Source organism: Acomys minous (assembly GCF_964271855.1).
Source record: "Acomys minous genome assembly, chromosome: 9".
In the NCBI taxonomy this organism is placed as follows: Eukaryota; Metazoa; Chordata; class Mammalia; order Rodentia; family Muridae; genus Acomys; species Acomys minous.
In genome coordinates this window covers 97,736,526-97,753,646 of record NC_140490.1, presented here as the reverse complement: position 1 = coordinate 97,753,646, position 17,121 = coordinate 97,736,526, and the positions used below count along the sequence as shown (strand labels likewise).

General features: G+C 47.2%; 1 protein-coding gene across 1 annotated transcript in view; it reads left to right on the top strand.

Annotated features, from left to right (window-relative positions):
* PLXNC1 (plexin C1) overlaps positions 1 to 17,121 on the top strand; it is a 157,050-nt gene that overhangs the window by 105,416 nt on the left and 34,513 nt on the right. Inside the window, exons 15-21 of the mRNA XM_084796334.1 lie at positions 992 to 1,094; positions 4,447 to 4,548; positions 4,823 to 4,926; positions 9,135 to 9,173; positions 9,426 to 9,550; positions 10,611 to 10,809; positions 14,953 to 15,099. Coding sequence (XP_084652460.1) covers positions 992 to 1,094; positions 4,447 to 4,548; positions 4,823 to 4,926; positions 9,135 to 9,173; positions 9,426 to 9,550; positions 10,611 to 10,809; positions 14,953 to 15,099 — 819 coding nt within the window. The remainder of the gene's footprint in view (positions 1 to 991; positions 1,095 to 4,446; positions 4,549 to 4,822; positions 4,927 to 9,134; positions 9,174 to 9,425; positions 9,551 to 10,610; positions 10,810 to 14,952; positions 15,100 to 17,121) is intronic.

Sequence of the window (17,121 nt, the reverse complement as noted above, 5' to 3'; positions counted from 1 at the left end):
GTCCTTACCCACCTCAGAGGCCCTGTCAACATCCATTTCAGAGATGACAGAATGAGGCTGGAGGCAGACTAACTTGAGCTCCTACAACGAGAGAAAAGCTGGACCACCAAGATCTACCATCACTCCAGTCATTTTGCTTGGTGCCTCCTTAGGGCAGCCAGGGCTCCAGGGAGGTGCATATGCCTCAACACTTGTGTATGCAACAATGAAGATAGAAGGCGGATGGGTTCCTTCCCTTTTCCAGCTTAGTTTCCTGGGGCAGGAGAGATGGCTCAGTGGTTAAGAGCACTGTCTGCTCTTCCAGAGGTCCTGAGTTCAGTTCCTTGCCGCACAACCATCTATAATGTGCCCTCTTCTGGCCTGCAGGTGTACATGCAGGCAGAGCATTGTATACATGATAAATAAATCTCTTTTTTTGTTTTTGTTTTTCGAGACAGGGTCTCTCTGTGTAGCCTTGGCTGTCCTGGACTCACTTTGTAGACCAGGCTGGCCTCGAACTCACAGCGATCCACCTGCCTCTGCCTCCCGAGTGCTGGGATTAAAGGCGTGGGCCACCATGCCCGGCTAATAAATAAATCTTAAAAGAGTCAAGTTTAGTTTCTATGTTTTGCTTAGCTCCCTGACCCCCTCACCCCGATAAGGCAGAAAATGAATAAAGTCTCCAGAGATCATGCAATGGTCAGCCTTGCCAAACTGATTTTCACCAGAGAAAATGGCATTCAAGGGCTTCCGCCACCAGAAGCACCCCTGGGGGAGAGAGGGAAATGGAACTGCCCCTGTGGAGAAAGGCCAGGGGCCTTCTGCCTCCGTGTTAGCCCGCCTCTGCACTGGTAAGGCTCAGGACAAAGAGGGCCAGCATTTAAAGCCTACGGATCCAGTCACCCCGCAGCTTCTGTGTCCTGGGGGAAGCTCACCGCGCCTCGCCGGGACACTGCGCATGCCTACCGCGCTCGGCTGCGCTGAGTCTAACCTGGCCAATCTGTGCCATCAGGTCAAACTGGGAAACCTGGAACTGTATGTGGAGCAGGAGTCCGTTCCTTCCACGTGGTACTTTCTGATCGCCCTGCCCATCTTGCTGGCCGTTGTCATTGTCGGTAAGTCCCCTGTTTTCATTTTGTCTGAGAAATTACTTCCCTGAGGCTTCTCCGCGGCGGCCGGGCCGACCTTCAGCTTTGGGGAGCCGTTTGTTCCCATTCACTATTAATGGGTGAAAGACCAGGTCACAATGTTGGGAAGAGAATAAAAGATTTCGCGTTGAGACCTTTCTAACAGGGTTTTAGGGTGCTCCGTTAACAACAACAACAACAACAAAGGTAGATTATGCAGTACTTTGGTGTTTGAGAACTATCCAGCTGGCGCCCCCAAATTCTTGGGATTGGTTTGAAAACACGTCCATTTAGGGACCCTCATAACTTGGTCGTCTCATTCTGCGTCAAGCATCACCTCCTCCCCACCCCATGTCTTGTTTTTCCTGGGAGACTCAGGCTTTGCTGGTGGGTCTGTGTTGTCCCCTCCAACATGCCATATCTCCTGTGGACATGGAGGTGTCATACTGACTACCACTGCATGAACCTGGCCTGTCAAGATGCTTCATTGAGTCCTATGGCATGCTTTGTGTTATTGTTGCATTTGGTTTTTCAAGACAAGGTTTCTTTGTGTATCCTTGACTGCCCTGGAGTCGCTTTTGTAGACCAGGCTGGCCTCGAACTCACAGTGATCCACCTGCCTCTGCCTCCCGAGTGCTGGGATTAAAGGCGTGCACCACCACCTCCCCACCATTTAAATAACTCATATTTCTAGTTTGTGTTGAAAGTGTGAAAAGTCTAAATTACTGGACCCCAGTTTTTTTTAACCTAGCATCCATTGTTAGAGCTTTGCAACTACTATCCCTTAAGGACAGGGTGTGCACTTCCTGGGCTTTCACCATAGTCTCTACCACCTCCTAGAGGGTCTCCAGCCATCTCTGTGTCGGGTGGCTGCGGCCATTTAGTTCATGACCTTTTTGTTCCATTTCTTCTCCTTCTTTATCACCAGCACTTCCTGTTTGTTGGTTAGGTAACTGCAGTGCCCTTCTGACATTGTAGGGGCACGGAAGGCAGGGGCCAGCGTTTCCTTGTATCTCCTTCCTCCCTTGCTTAGTCATCTGTTTCCAAATTTGTTTTCCTTGTTTTCACTGAGCATTGACTAAGATGTTGATGCCTGGGCCAGTAAGAGATGAGCTAGGCCTTAGCCTGCTGCTTTTCCTTGGGCGATTAACACTTCCTGGGAAGGGAGATGGACCTGTATGAGTTAACTGGCTTGGTGTCATGAATTTGCTTTTCGGAAGCCCTGTTTTCCCTTGTCAATGATTATTTCAGGTTGTTTTTTTCTTTTTTAATGCTTTCCCTAAGTTGTCTACCTCTGCCATGTATTTGCAATCTAAAATTTGGCTTGACATTTTAATAAAGTCCTGGCTGGCGTAGGCTTCGAGGGAGAAGAGATTGCTTTCGTAAATGCTGAGCTCCGATTTGAGCATTGACTGCTGTTAAACATGCTCGGAGCTCTTGGCCTCGCCAGATAGTTCTGTCCACTTTGTAACTTTCTGGAAAATTCTAGTCTCTTCTTGACTTTGTAGGGGTCATTATGTCCTTTAAAGTCATTTGTTTGAATTTGCAGAACCTCTCAAAACCATCGCACTCTGACTCATTTTAGGGAGGCATGTGTCACCAGCAGCTATGTGGTAAGCATACTTTAGCCATTCAGTCACACCATTAGTGAAAACACTAGGCACACCTAGCCTAAGCCTGCCACCAACAAAGCCAGGAAAGCCACCCCGCTGTGTGGATGCAAGCAACTCCCCTCACATGCTGAGTCAGCATTGCTCAATGTAGTTTCCTGGGGAGCCATGGTCCCACATGATACTCCTGGGGGAAGTAAGGGGGTTGTCTGGCTGAGTAAGTGTGCGAATCAGCTCTTTTGAAAATGTGCAGTTCTGATTCTACTGGGGTGTGCTGAAGACGGCTAGGAAGGAATTCTATGTAGCTGTGTTGAACAAACCACACTCGGTAGTAGCCATTCCTTTGTGTAATTGCTTTAAAAAGAAAATCAATCTCCCCCTCCCTCCCTTCTCCCCTCCCTCCCTCCCTCCCTCCTCTCTTCTCTCTCTCTCTCTCCCTCCCCCTTCTGTTTCTTTCTATCTATCTATCTATCTATCTATCTATCTATCTATCTATCTCTTGACAACTCTGTAGTGCTGGTCCTCACCTTCCTATCTTGTCCGTACCCTGTATACACCAGAGTAGGCAGCCTTGGGGCTCCTGGGTAGTCTCCTGTCTCTGCCTCCCATCTTGCTGAGGGTGCGTCTGGCTTTCCACAGGTTCTTGGATCCTTGTATTTTCACCGCAAACACTTTCCCCAACCCCTTTTGTGTCACATCTGTTAAAAGGCAAGATCCGTCTGGAATATAGAGTTGGCAATTGTCAGTTCTTCGGGTCGATGTGATTTCTTGATTTACTGCTTGTAATCTTTTCTACATCACAGCTCTTACCGTAAAGCAGGCAGGCACTGAGATGCCGAGGGACTCGCTCAGGGTCACACAGAGGTAGTAAATGAAAGGACAGAGAGAGCAGGCATATAAACCCAGGATGCATTCACTGACTACCCAAATGGCTCGGTTCTGAGCAAAATGATGCAGCCATGAAGGCCATCAGCTCTGGGGGCTCCCGATGACTTGCCTGTTAGATCACCCTTTTAAAAAGAGGCAAGTTAGCCTCCTGTAGCAAGGTTTCCTTCTGTGGCTCCTTTCTGCATTTGTAGGGCTGCTTTATTTCTCCAGAGATGTTTAGAGATGTTGGGGGAAGAATGGAACAACATACATGGCCAGTGGCTGTAGGAAAACTTGGCTTGTTTCATGATGGTCCAGCCAACTGGGATCTCTGGTTACAAGCCAGGGTTATTTGATTTCGTTTCCACTTTAAGATGAGTGCTTTTCCCCACTCTCTGTTACATTTAACGCCTTCCTCTTTAGAATGACCTTTTTTTGGAAATGTCCCTTTAATAAAATCTAGCTTTTGTTCTTCATCTTGGTTTTTGGTTTTTGTTGTTGTTGGGTTTTTTGTTTCTGTTTTTCTTTATTTTGTTTGTTTGGTTTTGGTTTTTGTTGGTTTGGTTTGGTGTTGTGTGTGTGTGTGTGTGTGTGTGTGTGTGTGTGTGTGTGTGTGTGTCTGTCTGTCTGTCTGTCTGTCTGTCTCATTAAGAATGGAACCCAGGCCCTAGGACATACTAGCCTAGGTATCTGAAGCCAAGCCAGACCCCCTGCCCTAAAATAAAGTTCTTACATGCTATTTTCTATGCTTAATTCTCTCTTCATCTTCCTCCCTGTTTCTTGGCTCCACCCTACTCCCCACTCACCTCGGTTTCATTTCCGTGTTTCCATGCCAACCTGACATGGCACCTCTGTCTCCTTAGTGGCTGTGGTGGTGACCAGGCACAAGTCGAAGGAGCTGAGTCGAAAGCAGAGCCAACAGCTGGAGCTGCTGGAGAGCGAACTCCGGAAAGAGATCCGTGATGGTAGGCCCTGAGAAAAAACAAGCCCACTTCACTTTAATTTTAATTCTTGCCCTTACACGGAGAACTGTTTGTATAATAGATGATAAACCGAACAGCAGTGTCTGAGCCTGGCATTGTGTTTTCTTTCAGCTCTTCTCTGCAGCCAACCAAGTAATTATCTATTGTTTCTTCTTTAATGAAAACTAAGGTCATAGTCTGTGTTAGGCAAAACAGCAGAAGATCTTCTCCATTGTTTGTGGAGTTAAAATCTTGCTCCTGGGATTCTCTGTTGCAGGCTTTGCCGAGCTTCAGATGGATAAGTTGGATGTGGTTGATAGTTTCGGAACTGTACCCTTCCTCGACTACAAACATTTCGCCCTGAGAACTTTCTTCCCTGAGGTAAAAGAACATTGATCATCATCCTCAGGTTGAGCCTTGAATAATAATGCAAGCTCTTGCCTTAAGTTCAAGCCGAGCGGGGAAGAGGGTAATTCTTAATTGCATTGATTAGGGTTGAGAGCAGCAACAGGCTACTGGCAATTACTCTTTGCTGGGTAACAAGTAGTTTAGAGTGATGCTTTTTGCTTTTTATTTATTTATTTATTTTTTACTACCCGCTTCGAACTGAATCTGTTAGCCGGGAAGTGAGCTAATTCATTTAAAAATCAATAAATTGTGGGCTCGCCAATTTGTTGTGTTTATCTGCCTGACTTGCACTGCTGCTCCTAGATTACTCACTATTATTTCTCAATTGGAAACGACCAGCAGGACCAGCCGAAAGGGAAGAAAGTGGACAGGCGGGGAAGTGGAGTCAGTGGCAGGCGTTTTTAGCCACGTAGGGGTTTTAATGGTCTCTTCTTCAGCAGTTTTTCTTTAGTGGATTTTTTTTTTTTTTGGTTTGTAGCTTCCTTGTTTAATAGATACAGGTATATGAAATGAATTGTTGTTGTAGTTGTTCTAGAGTGTACAGAGAGCCCTTTGGGTTGGGGGGGCTGTCTCACCTCCGTTCTGACACCTCCTTTTCCTCACTCGCTCTGTCCTCTTCGTTCACCATGCCAAGCCTTTGTCAAGCCACCTGCTCATTGTGCCCCATCACTCCCATGTCCTACTCGCCTCAGCTCTGCCATACTGCTCCAGTGGCCCCAGAGAGACACTCTCCGCAACCCACCCCAACTCTGGAACACATTGATGCCAGTGACCATATTTAGATCCAGGCCTGACACCAAAGTTAGAAATCTCTTCTCAAGCCAAGGAAGGGGTTCGAATCACCTTGCTAGCAGCATCTTGGCTCTGTTTGGCCAGAAGCCTAGGATACAGGGGCACATTATGGAGAGCGGTCTCTAGTTTCTCTACGATCCTAGCAGTGGACACTATGATATACAAGGCACTGTCAGGAGTGTAGGATGCTGCCACAAGATACCTGTCATATTTGAGGAGCTAAGCCTTAGTGTTATAAACCAAGAAGGCTACAAACAACAAACCAGCTTTTAAAAAAAAACAAAACAAAACAACTTATCCTGGTATCCAAGCATACCAGGCACCAAGACTTGCTATCTGCTGCCGCATCCATTTGCTGTGCCCGGGGAAGGAAGGGAAATTCATGTCCCTGAGTCAGGGTGTTGCTCAGGGCCTCTGAGAAGCTTACATCACGAGTCCTAGTTCCCAGCTCTCTGAGATTTCCCCCATTAAGAATTTAAAAGCAATAAAATAACAGAGGTTTCCAGAGTCAAGATGAGTACTGTGTGGGCTTTTACAGTTAATGATTGCCCTTGAGTGCTGAATAGCATAATCTGTGGCCTGAAAAAGAAATTCTCCTATCTTCTCGAGTCGCTAATCAAGGACAGCGCGGAGTGATGAGTGTCAAGGTACACTGTTGCAAGCTGAGTGTTTCTCAAACGGAAAGAAAATCCTGGAATAATGCATCATTATTTTAGGGCAACAGAAAAATAGTCTCCAGGAGCCAAACTGATTTAACTCAAGGGTCAGTGTGGTATTGAAAAGCAAATGGGAGGTCATAAGGGCCAGAAGTCAGAGGAGTTTGTAAGAGAGAGGACCCAAGTAGAAACCAGCAGAAATGGATGTTTTTTGCTTTTTGTTTTTCTTCAGAACTCTGTGAAGGAAATGTAAGTCAAAACTGAGATTATAGTAAGAAGAGAAAGGAAGGGAAAGGCAGCACCCCAAGACCAGGCTGCTTGCCACCCACAGCAGATGTGGCCGAGTGCTAATTGGGCGCTAATTGTTGATTGAGCCAAATCCTTGGGCCTGGAGCCTAGGTGCTCCAGAGAGGGCTTGACTGTCAGTTCCTCCAAGACAGCGAAGAACAAGGCAGCATGGGATGGCTGCTCCCGCTTCACTGACCTGCCTACCTGCTGGTTTTATGTTTTAAATTTTTCATCTTCATGACAGCAGTGGTTTTCAACCTTCTTGATGCTGCAGGTCCTCATGTTGTGCTGACCCCCCAACCATAAAATTATTTTTAAATTTTTATTTCTTTTTATTATTTGTACAGTATTCTGTCTCCATGTACACCTACACACCAGAAAGGGGCACCAGATCTCATTATAGATGGTTGTGAGCCACCATGTGGTTGCTGGGAATTGAACTCAGGACCTTTAGAAGAACAGACAGTGCCCCTAACCTTTGAAGCATCTCTCCAGACCCCATAGAATTATTTCTGTTGTCACTTCACAACTGCAATTTTGTTTCTGTTATGAATTGTAATGTAAACTCCTGATATGCAGGGCAGTGATATGTGACCCATGTGAAAGGGTCATGTGACCCACCCCTGCCCCCACAGGGTTGAGAACTGCTGCATTAGGTGGACTTGTTACTGTTGTTTGGGACAGGGCCCCAGATAGTACAGGCTGGCCTCAAGTTCCCAGTGTCACAAAGAATGACCCTGAACTTCTGGTCCTCCTGTGGATAGACTAGTTTCTATTTTTTTTCTGAAAATAGAAGACATAGGGTAAGTAATATATCTAATTTCTTGGAAGAATGAAATTTGAATGAAAAGAGGAAAGAGCCTTGAGCCAGGGAGCCAGGGTACCACTTCCCAACAGAAGGCCAAGAATGAATGGTTGGCCACAAGGTGGCTCAGAAGGTAAAGGCATTTGCCAGCAACTCTGACAATAAGAGTTCAATCCCCAGGACCCACGTGGAAGGAGAGAACTCCCAAGAGTTGCCCCCCTCCCTTCCTGCGCTCTCTCTCCCTCCCTCTCCCCCCCCCTCTCTTTCTCTCTCTCACACACACACACACACACACACACACACACACACACACACGCATGCCCCCTCTCTCCCCTATAAGTAAATCTAATTACAAAAAGCTGTTTAAACTGGAAATTTGCATGAGGTTGGTTCCCTAGAAAAGTATTACGGAGTAGACCAAAATAATTTGAGGTTGTGTGCTTTGGCTAACAAATTTGAAAGTATGAAACGAGAGTCTCTGCAGGAAAGATTTATTCTACTAAGACACAAGTTTTACCCAGAGTTTCAATGAGAGAGAGAGAGAGAGAGAGAGAGAGAGAGACAGACAGACAGACAGACAGACAGACAGACAGACAGAGACAGACAGATGCATGTTTGAATTTATGATTTTACTTAGTTTAATCAAAGTATTGCCCAGTATGGTTTTACATTATAATCTTGAGTTGAGTATGTTTGTAGTTGAGTACATGTTTGTAATCTCAGACTTTGGGAAATGGGGGCCAGAGAATTGCTGCAAATTTGGGGCCAGCCGGGGCTATAAAGTGAGACCCTGTCCCAAAACACCAAAAATAAATAAATAGAATAAAATATAATACGATTCTTAACTTCAATAGGATTTATGAGGCATTCAAAAAGCAACCTCAAAATGTAAAAGTTTGTGTTTAGGAACCACACAGCAATAGTATGCAAGACTTTTTTTTTTTTTTTTTAAATTAGGGATAAAAACTTCAGTCATAGCGGACAGGCTGTGTGCTCTGTGCTCACTCGTTTCGTTCTCACAAGAAGCCCATGAGGTAGGAGCTGTTGCTGCCTCCATTTCACAGATGAGGGAAGTCGGTCACAGAGGTTAAATAACCTGTCCACAGACATGTGACCAGCATGTGATGAGTCCCAGCTGGACCCCAGGTAGTTTGGCTCCAGATTCCCACGCTTGTATAACGCACATTCTTCCTGTTTCTTGAGGATGCTGTCTGTTGGGACAGTAGATGCTACTTAACTAAGAGTATCATTGCTGTCTGGGCCTCATCCTGAGGGGTCAGTTGGTTGGCAAGGGCTCTGACCTCTTCCCATACTCTCCCACCACCAGTTCTTTAGCTTTTATGTCAGTTCTTTTAAAAACGCAATATAATCCACCAAAAAAAAAAAAAAAAAAAAAAAAAAGAAGCTCATATACACTGATGACTGTTCTTAGAGGCTTCCAGAGGCCACTGGTGTTTCTTGAGAGCGTAATAGTTATTTATTGTGTCTTGGAGGCGATGCAGTGAGCCCAAGCCCAAGGGCTCTTCAGATTAGCAAATAGCACAGCGGCTTTATTAAAACGGACTTGGGTATTATAGCAGAAACACACTATTCATTTCCTTTGGACGTTCTGAATAATAAAAGTCTCCTCTTCTCCTCAGTCAGGTGGCTTCACACACATCTTCACCGAAGATATGCACGTAAGTCTCTATGTTTTCATTTTCAGCTCGGTGACTGTCTGACTTTCAGTGTTATCCTCGTCATTGTCACCGCTGTTATTACTACTTTGAGTTTTTATTGTGGGTATTTTGGGTCTAGGGTTCAATATTAAACAATTCGTTGTCTTGGAAAACCCTTCGTGGGTCTACTACTCTCTGACTCGCAGCTTATATAGGGCACTACGGTATCTCCTGCGCTGCACTGTTACATTATTATGTTGTTTGTTTTTCCAGAACAGAGACGCCAATGACAAAAATGAACGTCTCACAGCCTTGGATGCCCTGATATGTAATAAAAGCTTCCTAGTTACTGTTATCCATACCCTTGAAAAGCAGAAGAACTTCTCCGTAAAGGACAGGTACACGCTACCTCTTTTTATATCTTGATAAGCCCCTAAGAAGACCTTAACACCTAAGCACCCGCCAGGTACGATGGCGCACGCCTTTAATCCCAGCATCCCAGAGGCAGAGGCAAATAGATAGATCTCTGTGAGTTTTTGAGACCGGCTTGGTCTACATAACAAATTATAGACCAGCCCAGGGTTCCGTGATGAGATCCTGTCTCAGAGACAAATAAAAACCCCGGGCTACTTATCTTACCATTGCTTTCTTTCTTTTTTTTTTTTTTTAAACGGGCTTGGGGCCTGTTTGAAGGCTCAACAAGCGCTTCCCACTGAGCTACACACAGCTCTAGCCCTCAAGCTCTTGGTTCCCAAGCCACTACCTGAAACTCAGCCTGCTCTTTCCCAGTGCTGTGGACGACAGGCTGTTTCTGGAGCCATGCTGCCCCGCAACTCAGTTCACACCAACCCAGCCCCAGTTCTGTCTTGAAGGCACACATGCACACAGTCACCCCCGAAAAAAACCCTGAAAAAACAAAACAAAACAAAACCCAATGCCTCAAAAGAAAAAAATGAAAATTCTTAACCAAAAAAAAAAAAAGGAGAAGTGTTATTTTTAATTTTAAAATCACCCGAAATTTTTGGGAAGGAGACTCACTTCTTGTTGCTGAAAACATAGGAAATGTCCTCAAGTTGAAATTCATGTGTGGTTGGTTGGTTTGTTTATTGTTTCGTGCGCCCATCAGGCTGGCCTAAAACTCACAATGTAGCTGGGGTGATCTTGAATTGCTGATCCTCTTGCCCCTACCTCCCAAGCGCTGAGGCCACGCCCTTCCAGGGATCAAAACCAGGGCTTCCTGCACTGGGAAGCAGGTTAGCAACTGGGGTATAATTTTATGACACAGGACAGACTCGGTTGGAACCCAAACAACACACACACAAACAAAAAAAACGGGTCCTCAGAAGACAGCCGCCCCGCTCCCCACCCCTCACCCCCCCACCCCCACCCCCACCTCATCGACAGCAAGATCCCAAGGAAACCCAGTATGTCCAGCTGAGATGCTCTGTTTTTAAACAGGTGTCTGTTTGCCTCCTTCCTAACCATCGCTCTGCAAACCAAACTGGGCTATTTGACCAGCATCCTGGAGGTGCTGACCAGGGACCTGATGGAGCAGTGTAGCAATATGCAACCCAAGCTCATGCTGAGGCGCACAGAGTCTGTGGTGGAGAAACTCCTTACAAACTGGATGTCCGTCTGCCTCTCTGGTTTCCTCCGGGTAAGTGTCACCACCGGGGCCCTGCAGTGTCAGAGGTAAGACAATAGGCGGTTATTTTTAGCACACTTCGCTCTGCTGTCTTTGTGGAGTGAAAGTCCAGAAGGCTCCGTGGTGTCAGCATTTAACTGAACTTGATCTTGGGCCTTCCAGACTGAAGGGGAAAACAAAAAGATTGTGGGGGGTTTTGGGGTTGGTTGGTTGTTTTTGTTCTTAGTAACCCTTGTATGTGGAATTCCTTCAGGACTGATTCCCTCAGGTAAGACTTGTATACGTGAGCGCAATCGCCTTACCTTTGGCATGAAGTAACACTCCTGGTCCTGCTGACCCATTCAGGAAAATGTCCTGAGATCAGAGGACATTTCAAACGCTGATGAACACAAACTGTTCTAAGGCATGCTGGAAATCTTCATTTCTCATCAATGTTCCGACGGCTAACGGCGATCCCTTCTTCCCAGGCATTCAGCATTAAAACAAATCCCCACGAGCCTCCTTCCGTCCCCAGACTTCATTTTCCTGAAGTGACAATGGAATACGGTTGGATTTAATTGAATCTTAAAATCTTTCGAAATGGCAACCTTTCTATGGTTTCCGTGGCTAACGCGGTGGGTCTGGAGTTCAGGCAGGCCCCTCCTCACTTGCCAGTGTTACCTGTGGAGTTGACAAGAGATGAATATTGTTGGGCTGTTTTAAGGCACACATGAGAGAGCACGTGCTGTTGCTCAGCGCGGGATAAGGACCCCATAAATATCGGCTATTATTATGAAATATTAAAATGAAAATAAGGGTGTTTCTGTTGAACTCGGTCTTTGTTTGGCTCTCTGAGGTCCTGGTGTGGAAGGTTCTTATCCATCTTTAATTTCACCAGCCATCCAGACTCCAGCAAAACGGCATAATTGTGTATTTGTAGCTAGTTTCAAAATCTAATTAAACTCTGAATAAGATACACTGTTATGCCACAGGTTTTAACCAGGCTGCTTAAGTTGAGATTCACAAACAGCACTTTAAATTAGACTGTGCCTGGTTTAATGTTTAATGCTATCTTACCAGTAGATGCACATTTAAAAAAAAAATTTTTTTTTTAAACTGACTTTCCCCACTCCTGAGGCAATGTCCGTTTATTAAGATTAATGAAATCTGCCCTCTTTTCTGTTTATTTGGTATACATCATCTGCTCTGGGGAGGTGTCAAGTGGTTATTTCTGGGGCGAGCTGCTTTGGTGTCTCACTGTGATTGGGTGGGCCTCAGCTGTTGCTGAACACAGGTGGCAGACCCTCTTACTCACCAGGCTCCTGCGTCTTAGTCCTCAGCTTATCCTGCTAAGTCAAGGCCCTGGGATAGTGTCTACCAATCTCTTCTCTAAAAAAAACACCCTTGGGGAAATCCCTGTACCTAAGGTATACAACCCTATGAGGAAGCAGAGAGCAAGCACTGTCCTGAGGTTTTATTGAAAAAAGGCAAGCTTGCCTGCTATCTGCGGCCATTCGGCAGCTCCCGGAGCCCACCCAGCTGCCTGAATCCCCGGGGGCCAGCGTGGTCACCGTGGGCATTGTTTTGCTGTTTTGTCTGTCGCTGGTTTGGTTTGGTTTCCACCCACCAGTGAGGCCGCTGCTTTGAGGTCCACATCCAGTTCCTTGCACGGAGCTCTCAGGAGCAGCTCTTGGGCATCAAAGGGGTGAAGTGTTCAGAAAAATTTGGGCTCCAAGCCCGAGCATCCCCCTTGAGCAAAGCATTCTGGGTCAAGATTTCTTCTCTGTGCTGATTCAAGAGTGTGTGGGGAGGGGGGGGGAGGGGGCACGGTGCCCGGGAGGAAGTGGCATTCAGCCAGTCCTGGGCAAGACTTTCACCCTTCAGTGAAAGAATTCCTTTTAAAGGCAGGGGAGGCTACTCTTGCCCTGCTCTTAGATGCTGAGCAGGCAGCATCCTTCAGGTAATAGTCCCCTTCTGGACCCCAAGGCCTGGTGAGGACAGTAATGACGATTGACATCTATTAAGGGCTGCTTTCCGCCATACATGTCAGATTATTGGATCTCATTTAACCGTCTTGATGGGCCAGAGAACTAAGCGCCTTTATGGCCGTTTTGTGTGTGGGGCAACCAGGGCAGACACAGTACATGAGATTCCGTTGGTCCAAGGGTGGCGAGGATGGTACCAGCCTCTGAAGGACCTTTGTGAGCTGATAGTCAGCTCTGCTCTGTCACCTAAAGAGAGAAGGCATGTCCCCGACAGATGAGACATCCGAAACCTTTGTGTTAGTTGATGACAGAGAAATCTCGTGGCCCTGCGGTTCCCTGGGCTGGTCACACATCAGAGTGTCTTTGGGAAGGTTGCCAATCTTCCTCGGTTACTGATATCTAGGTTGGGTGGGTGTCTGCCGCACGGTGGTGGGCAGACAGCAGGCAGTTAAGTTTTTAAGGAGAGCCTCAAACGACACTGGGGGTGACCAGCCGGGTTCTGACTGTGAGCTTGAGGGGCAGTGCGAAGACGGATATCACCATCTCAATTTTGAGAATTCTGGAAAATCCTGACTAGAGAGCCCTTGAGTTGGCGACTGTTCCCCCTGCCTAGCCCAGGGGGTCCTGGCTGGCCAACCAGTATGGCCAGTCCAGTCCCCACACAAGGTCCCCTTGGTGTGTCTCTGACGTGTACAAGAAGAAAGAAGTACGGCTCTTAGGTTTGTGGTTGGGACATTACCCAAGGGGGCGGAGGGAAAGCAGATAGCGGTGAGATTACGAACCATGAAATAGAGGAAGTTTCTTATGAGAACGAAATGTCAGGTACTGGTCCTCTGCCCCTCTTTGGAAACTTCTGAGGGTTCCCCCACTCTGTCCTGCATAAGAGAAGCAGGGAGGGACCAAGAGGGCTGGAGGGACAAGAGGAAAGCCCAGGCCTTGGAAAAGAGATGTGCTTGCAGGAAGTACAAGGCAAGAGATGTGGGTGAGGGTGGGAGGCCTCCCAAAGAGTTGTGGGTAATCTTCCTGTTCACGGGGAAACCAGGCAGAGAGGAGCCAGAAGAATCCTCCTCTGAAAGCTGAGTCAGCTGGGCAGAAGAACTCCAATTGGAGCCTCGTAGCTGCTTCTCTCTCTCTCTCTCTCTCTCTTTTTAAAAATGTATTTTATTAATTTATTCATATGACATCTCAATTGTTATCCCATCCCTTGTATCCTCCCATTCCTCCCTCCCTCCTGCTTTTCCCCTACTCCCCTCCCCTGTGACTGTGACTGAGGGGGACCTCCTCCCCCTGTATATGCTCATAGGGTATCAAGTCTCTTCTTGGCATCATAGCTGCTTTTCATCAGCACAGCCCTTCCTCCTCTACCTAGAGGTCTAATGCCCATGGATCCTGGCAACCTCATTATTTAGGGGGAACCAAACCTTACCCAGGGCTGTGTGCCTCAGGCAGATGCATAGAGGCAGAACACAGCCTGTACCTGAACTACACTACCCAGTGTCCTTTTGAACATAGTGGTTTCAAATCTGGGGGCCACCAGCCCCAGATTCAATCAACCCTGTTCAACTAGAGAGGGTTGGAAACTGGAGCGCTGAGGCCAGCCTTAGGGGTTCAGGGACGGGAATCCTGCCCATCTGACCAGGGAAACTGCACAAGGGGGGTGTCTTGAATGGTAAGGGGCTGACACATAGGGAGGGCACAGGCTACAAACAGCTGATGTGGCGGCCACGTCCCTCACGAAAAGCTGTTCACCGTGACAGGCCACCCTCCCTAGCAACCGTTGAAAACTTTCGTGCGTTAGTCTCCGTTGTCATGATGAATCGGGAAGCACTTTATTCCATGCCACTTATTTTTGGCTTACAATGAAACAGGAATATAAGCAGGGTTGTTTCTTCACCCCCTTGAACTGTTGTGGTCTTAAGCACCGGCCTACTGATGTGCAGCAGTCTGCCAGACAGGAAGTTCAACATGAAACGAGAGGGTCCTACTGGATGCCTCCCATGCTGTTGGGGGGGGGGAGGGGCAGGGCCGTAAGCATGTGCTTGGTGTGTGTGAAGTAGTTTCCTGGGTTGGCGTGATCTGTATCCTCTGGGGCGTTGCGACGTTGACTATTTGGAAAATATTGCCGCCTGTCACTCATGGTACTGCCGTGGGCTTCACAGGAAGCTAACTGTTGCTCCTGTTCATTCCCAAGGAGACTGTTGGGGAGCCGTTCTATTTGCTGGTGACGACTCTGAACCAGAAAATAAACAAGGGTCCTGTAGACGTGATTACTTCCAAGGCGCTGTACACCCTTAATGAAGACTGGCTGCTGTGGCAGGTGCCCGAATTCAACACTGTGGTAAGTTTGCCTAAATCATTTCATCCAGATGCAGAGGGCAGGGGCAAGTGGGGTGGGGGATGGGGGTGGCGGGGCGGGGGGGGGGGCAGCGGCTACTAAAACCGAACCGATGTCCTTCCAACTGTGGGAGGCCTCACGCATCCACTTAATTAAGAGCAGTAGTTGATAAAATATCAACATGTGTTCATATAATAGATTTTAATTACTTGGATTGGGGAAGGAAGCATTGTGATTATGCCTGGGGTACTCATCAATTTCTGAAGATTTTAATATCAGCATTGCTTATAGCTCTTAGCATCGTCAAAGGAAATGCAAAGTGCTCCCTATTCAGCTCTTATAATTGCAATCAGGATTTCTCAAATGGCTCTGCTTGGGGGAGACAATGTGTGAAGATATATTTCAACCAAATTGAGGCCGCTCTTATTTTAGAACGATAACACAGGACAAATTTCACTGTGTTCCCCCCATGCAACATGACGCCTTACTTTATTTCCATGGGTTAGTTACAAATGTCTGGTGTCACGCACTTAATGTCCTGTGATCTCATAGGTATTTTTAGGGGAATGCTGGGAGATGACTTGGGGAAGGAGAGCGGACTAGGCTGCCTGAGAGTTCCAAATAGTGGAGAATCTTCCAATTAACCCATTCCTGTGGCACCCCACTCTCAGCTCTCCCCGCAAAAAGCCAGCACTTCTAGGGCCTTTTGGGAATCTTGTGGCAGAAGTCCTGCCTGGAAAATAACTCCTGTCTGGCTCAGGAGCTCTCTAAGCTTTTATCATAGACTTGAGGTGTGTGTGTGGGGGGGGGGAGGTTTCTGTTGCTTTGATTTGATTTTTAGTTCTATGGAGACTCTAGGCTTTTTTGCCATCTCATTAGTGGAGAGGGAAGAAAGAGATTCCAGCGGGACTCAGGAATTGCTCGCTGAAGAGCTAAGGTTCCTGTGGCTTTGCTCCGGGTGGCATGTCCTGTGGTATCATTCTAGAAGAATCCATTCCCTAATTGAAGAAGGCACCACTCTGCTGTGGGCCATATTATGGTTATGCCATGTCTGTGGGTGCGGAGGGGCCAGTAGATCAGCTGTTTCCAGTTTCCCTCAAGCCATACATAACATCCTCATTAAAGATGGCTGTGCGCTCACTGGGCAGTCATTCAAGAGGCAGGAAGCTTTACTGAGGGCGAACTTTTCCCAGAGTTCCAGCTTCTGTGGACAGCTGTCAGCATCTGGGAGCGCAGCGCAGTGCAGTGACTCCCAAGCACACATCAGTGTTGCCCAGACAGTGTTAGACACCAACTGTTAAGAGATCCTAGATTTGAGTCTGAGGTGTGGCCTAGGATTTGCATTTTTTAAAAAATGTACTTTTTTAAAAATCTGTTTATTTTTGTTTGAGGTACATGAGTGTCTGCCTGCACATGTCAGTAGTTGCCATATGGGTGCTGGGAACTGAACCTAGTTCCTTGCAAGAGAAGCCAGGGCTCTTAACCACTGAGTCATTTCTCCAGGCCAAAGATCTACTTGATTTTTAAGTGTGTGTGTGTGTGTGTGTGTGTGTGTGTGTGTGTGTGTGTATGTGTGTGTGATCTAGGTATGGGCACATTAGTGTAGAGATCAGAGACTTAGATTCCTCCAGAGAAGGAGTTCCAGGCGGTTGCAAGCAGCCCGACAAGAGTTCTGGAAACTGAGCTTGGGTCCCCTACAAGAGCAATACATGCCTCCAAGTCCTTCAGCCTTAGGATTTGCATGTTTTCTACGCTCCCCCTCGGGTGCTGCTTGAGAAGTACTGACATCGGGGTTAAGAGCCTGGGCTCTGTAGCCAGGTGGACTTGAACCCTGCCTCCGCCACTGTCTTGCTGTGTGCCACTAAGCAAGTCTCTTCACTTGCTGTGCCTCTCGAGTCTCCCCCATGTATAAAATAAGCATGTTGTCCTGCCCCACCTCCTGGAGGTGTCATAAGAGTAAACAACACGCAGGCACACGCATGCAGACCCATGTAAGCCCACACGTGCGCCTGCATGCGGGTCTGC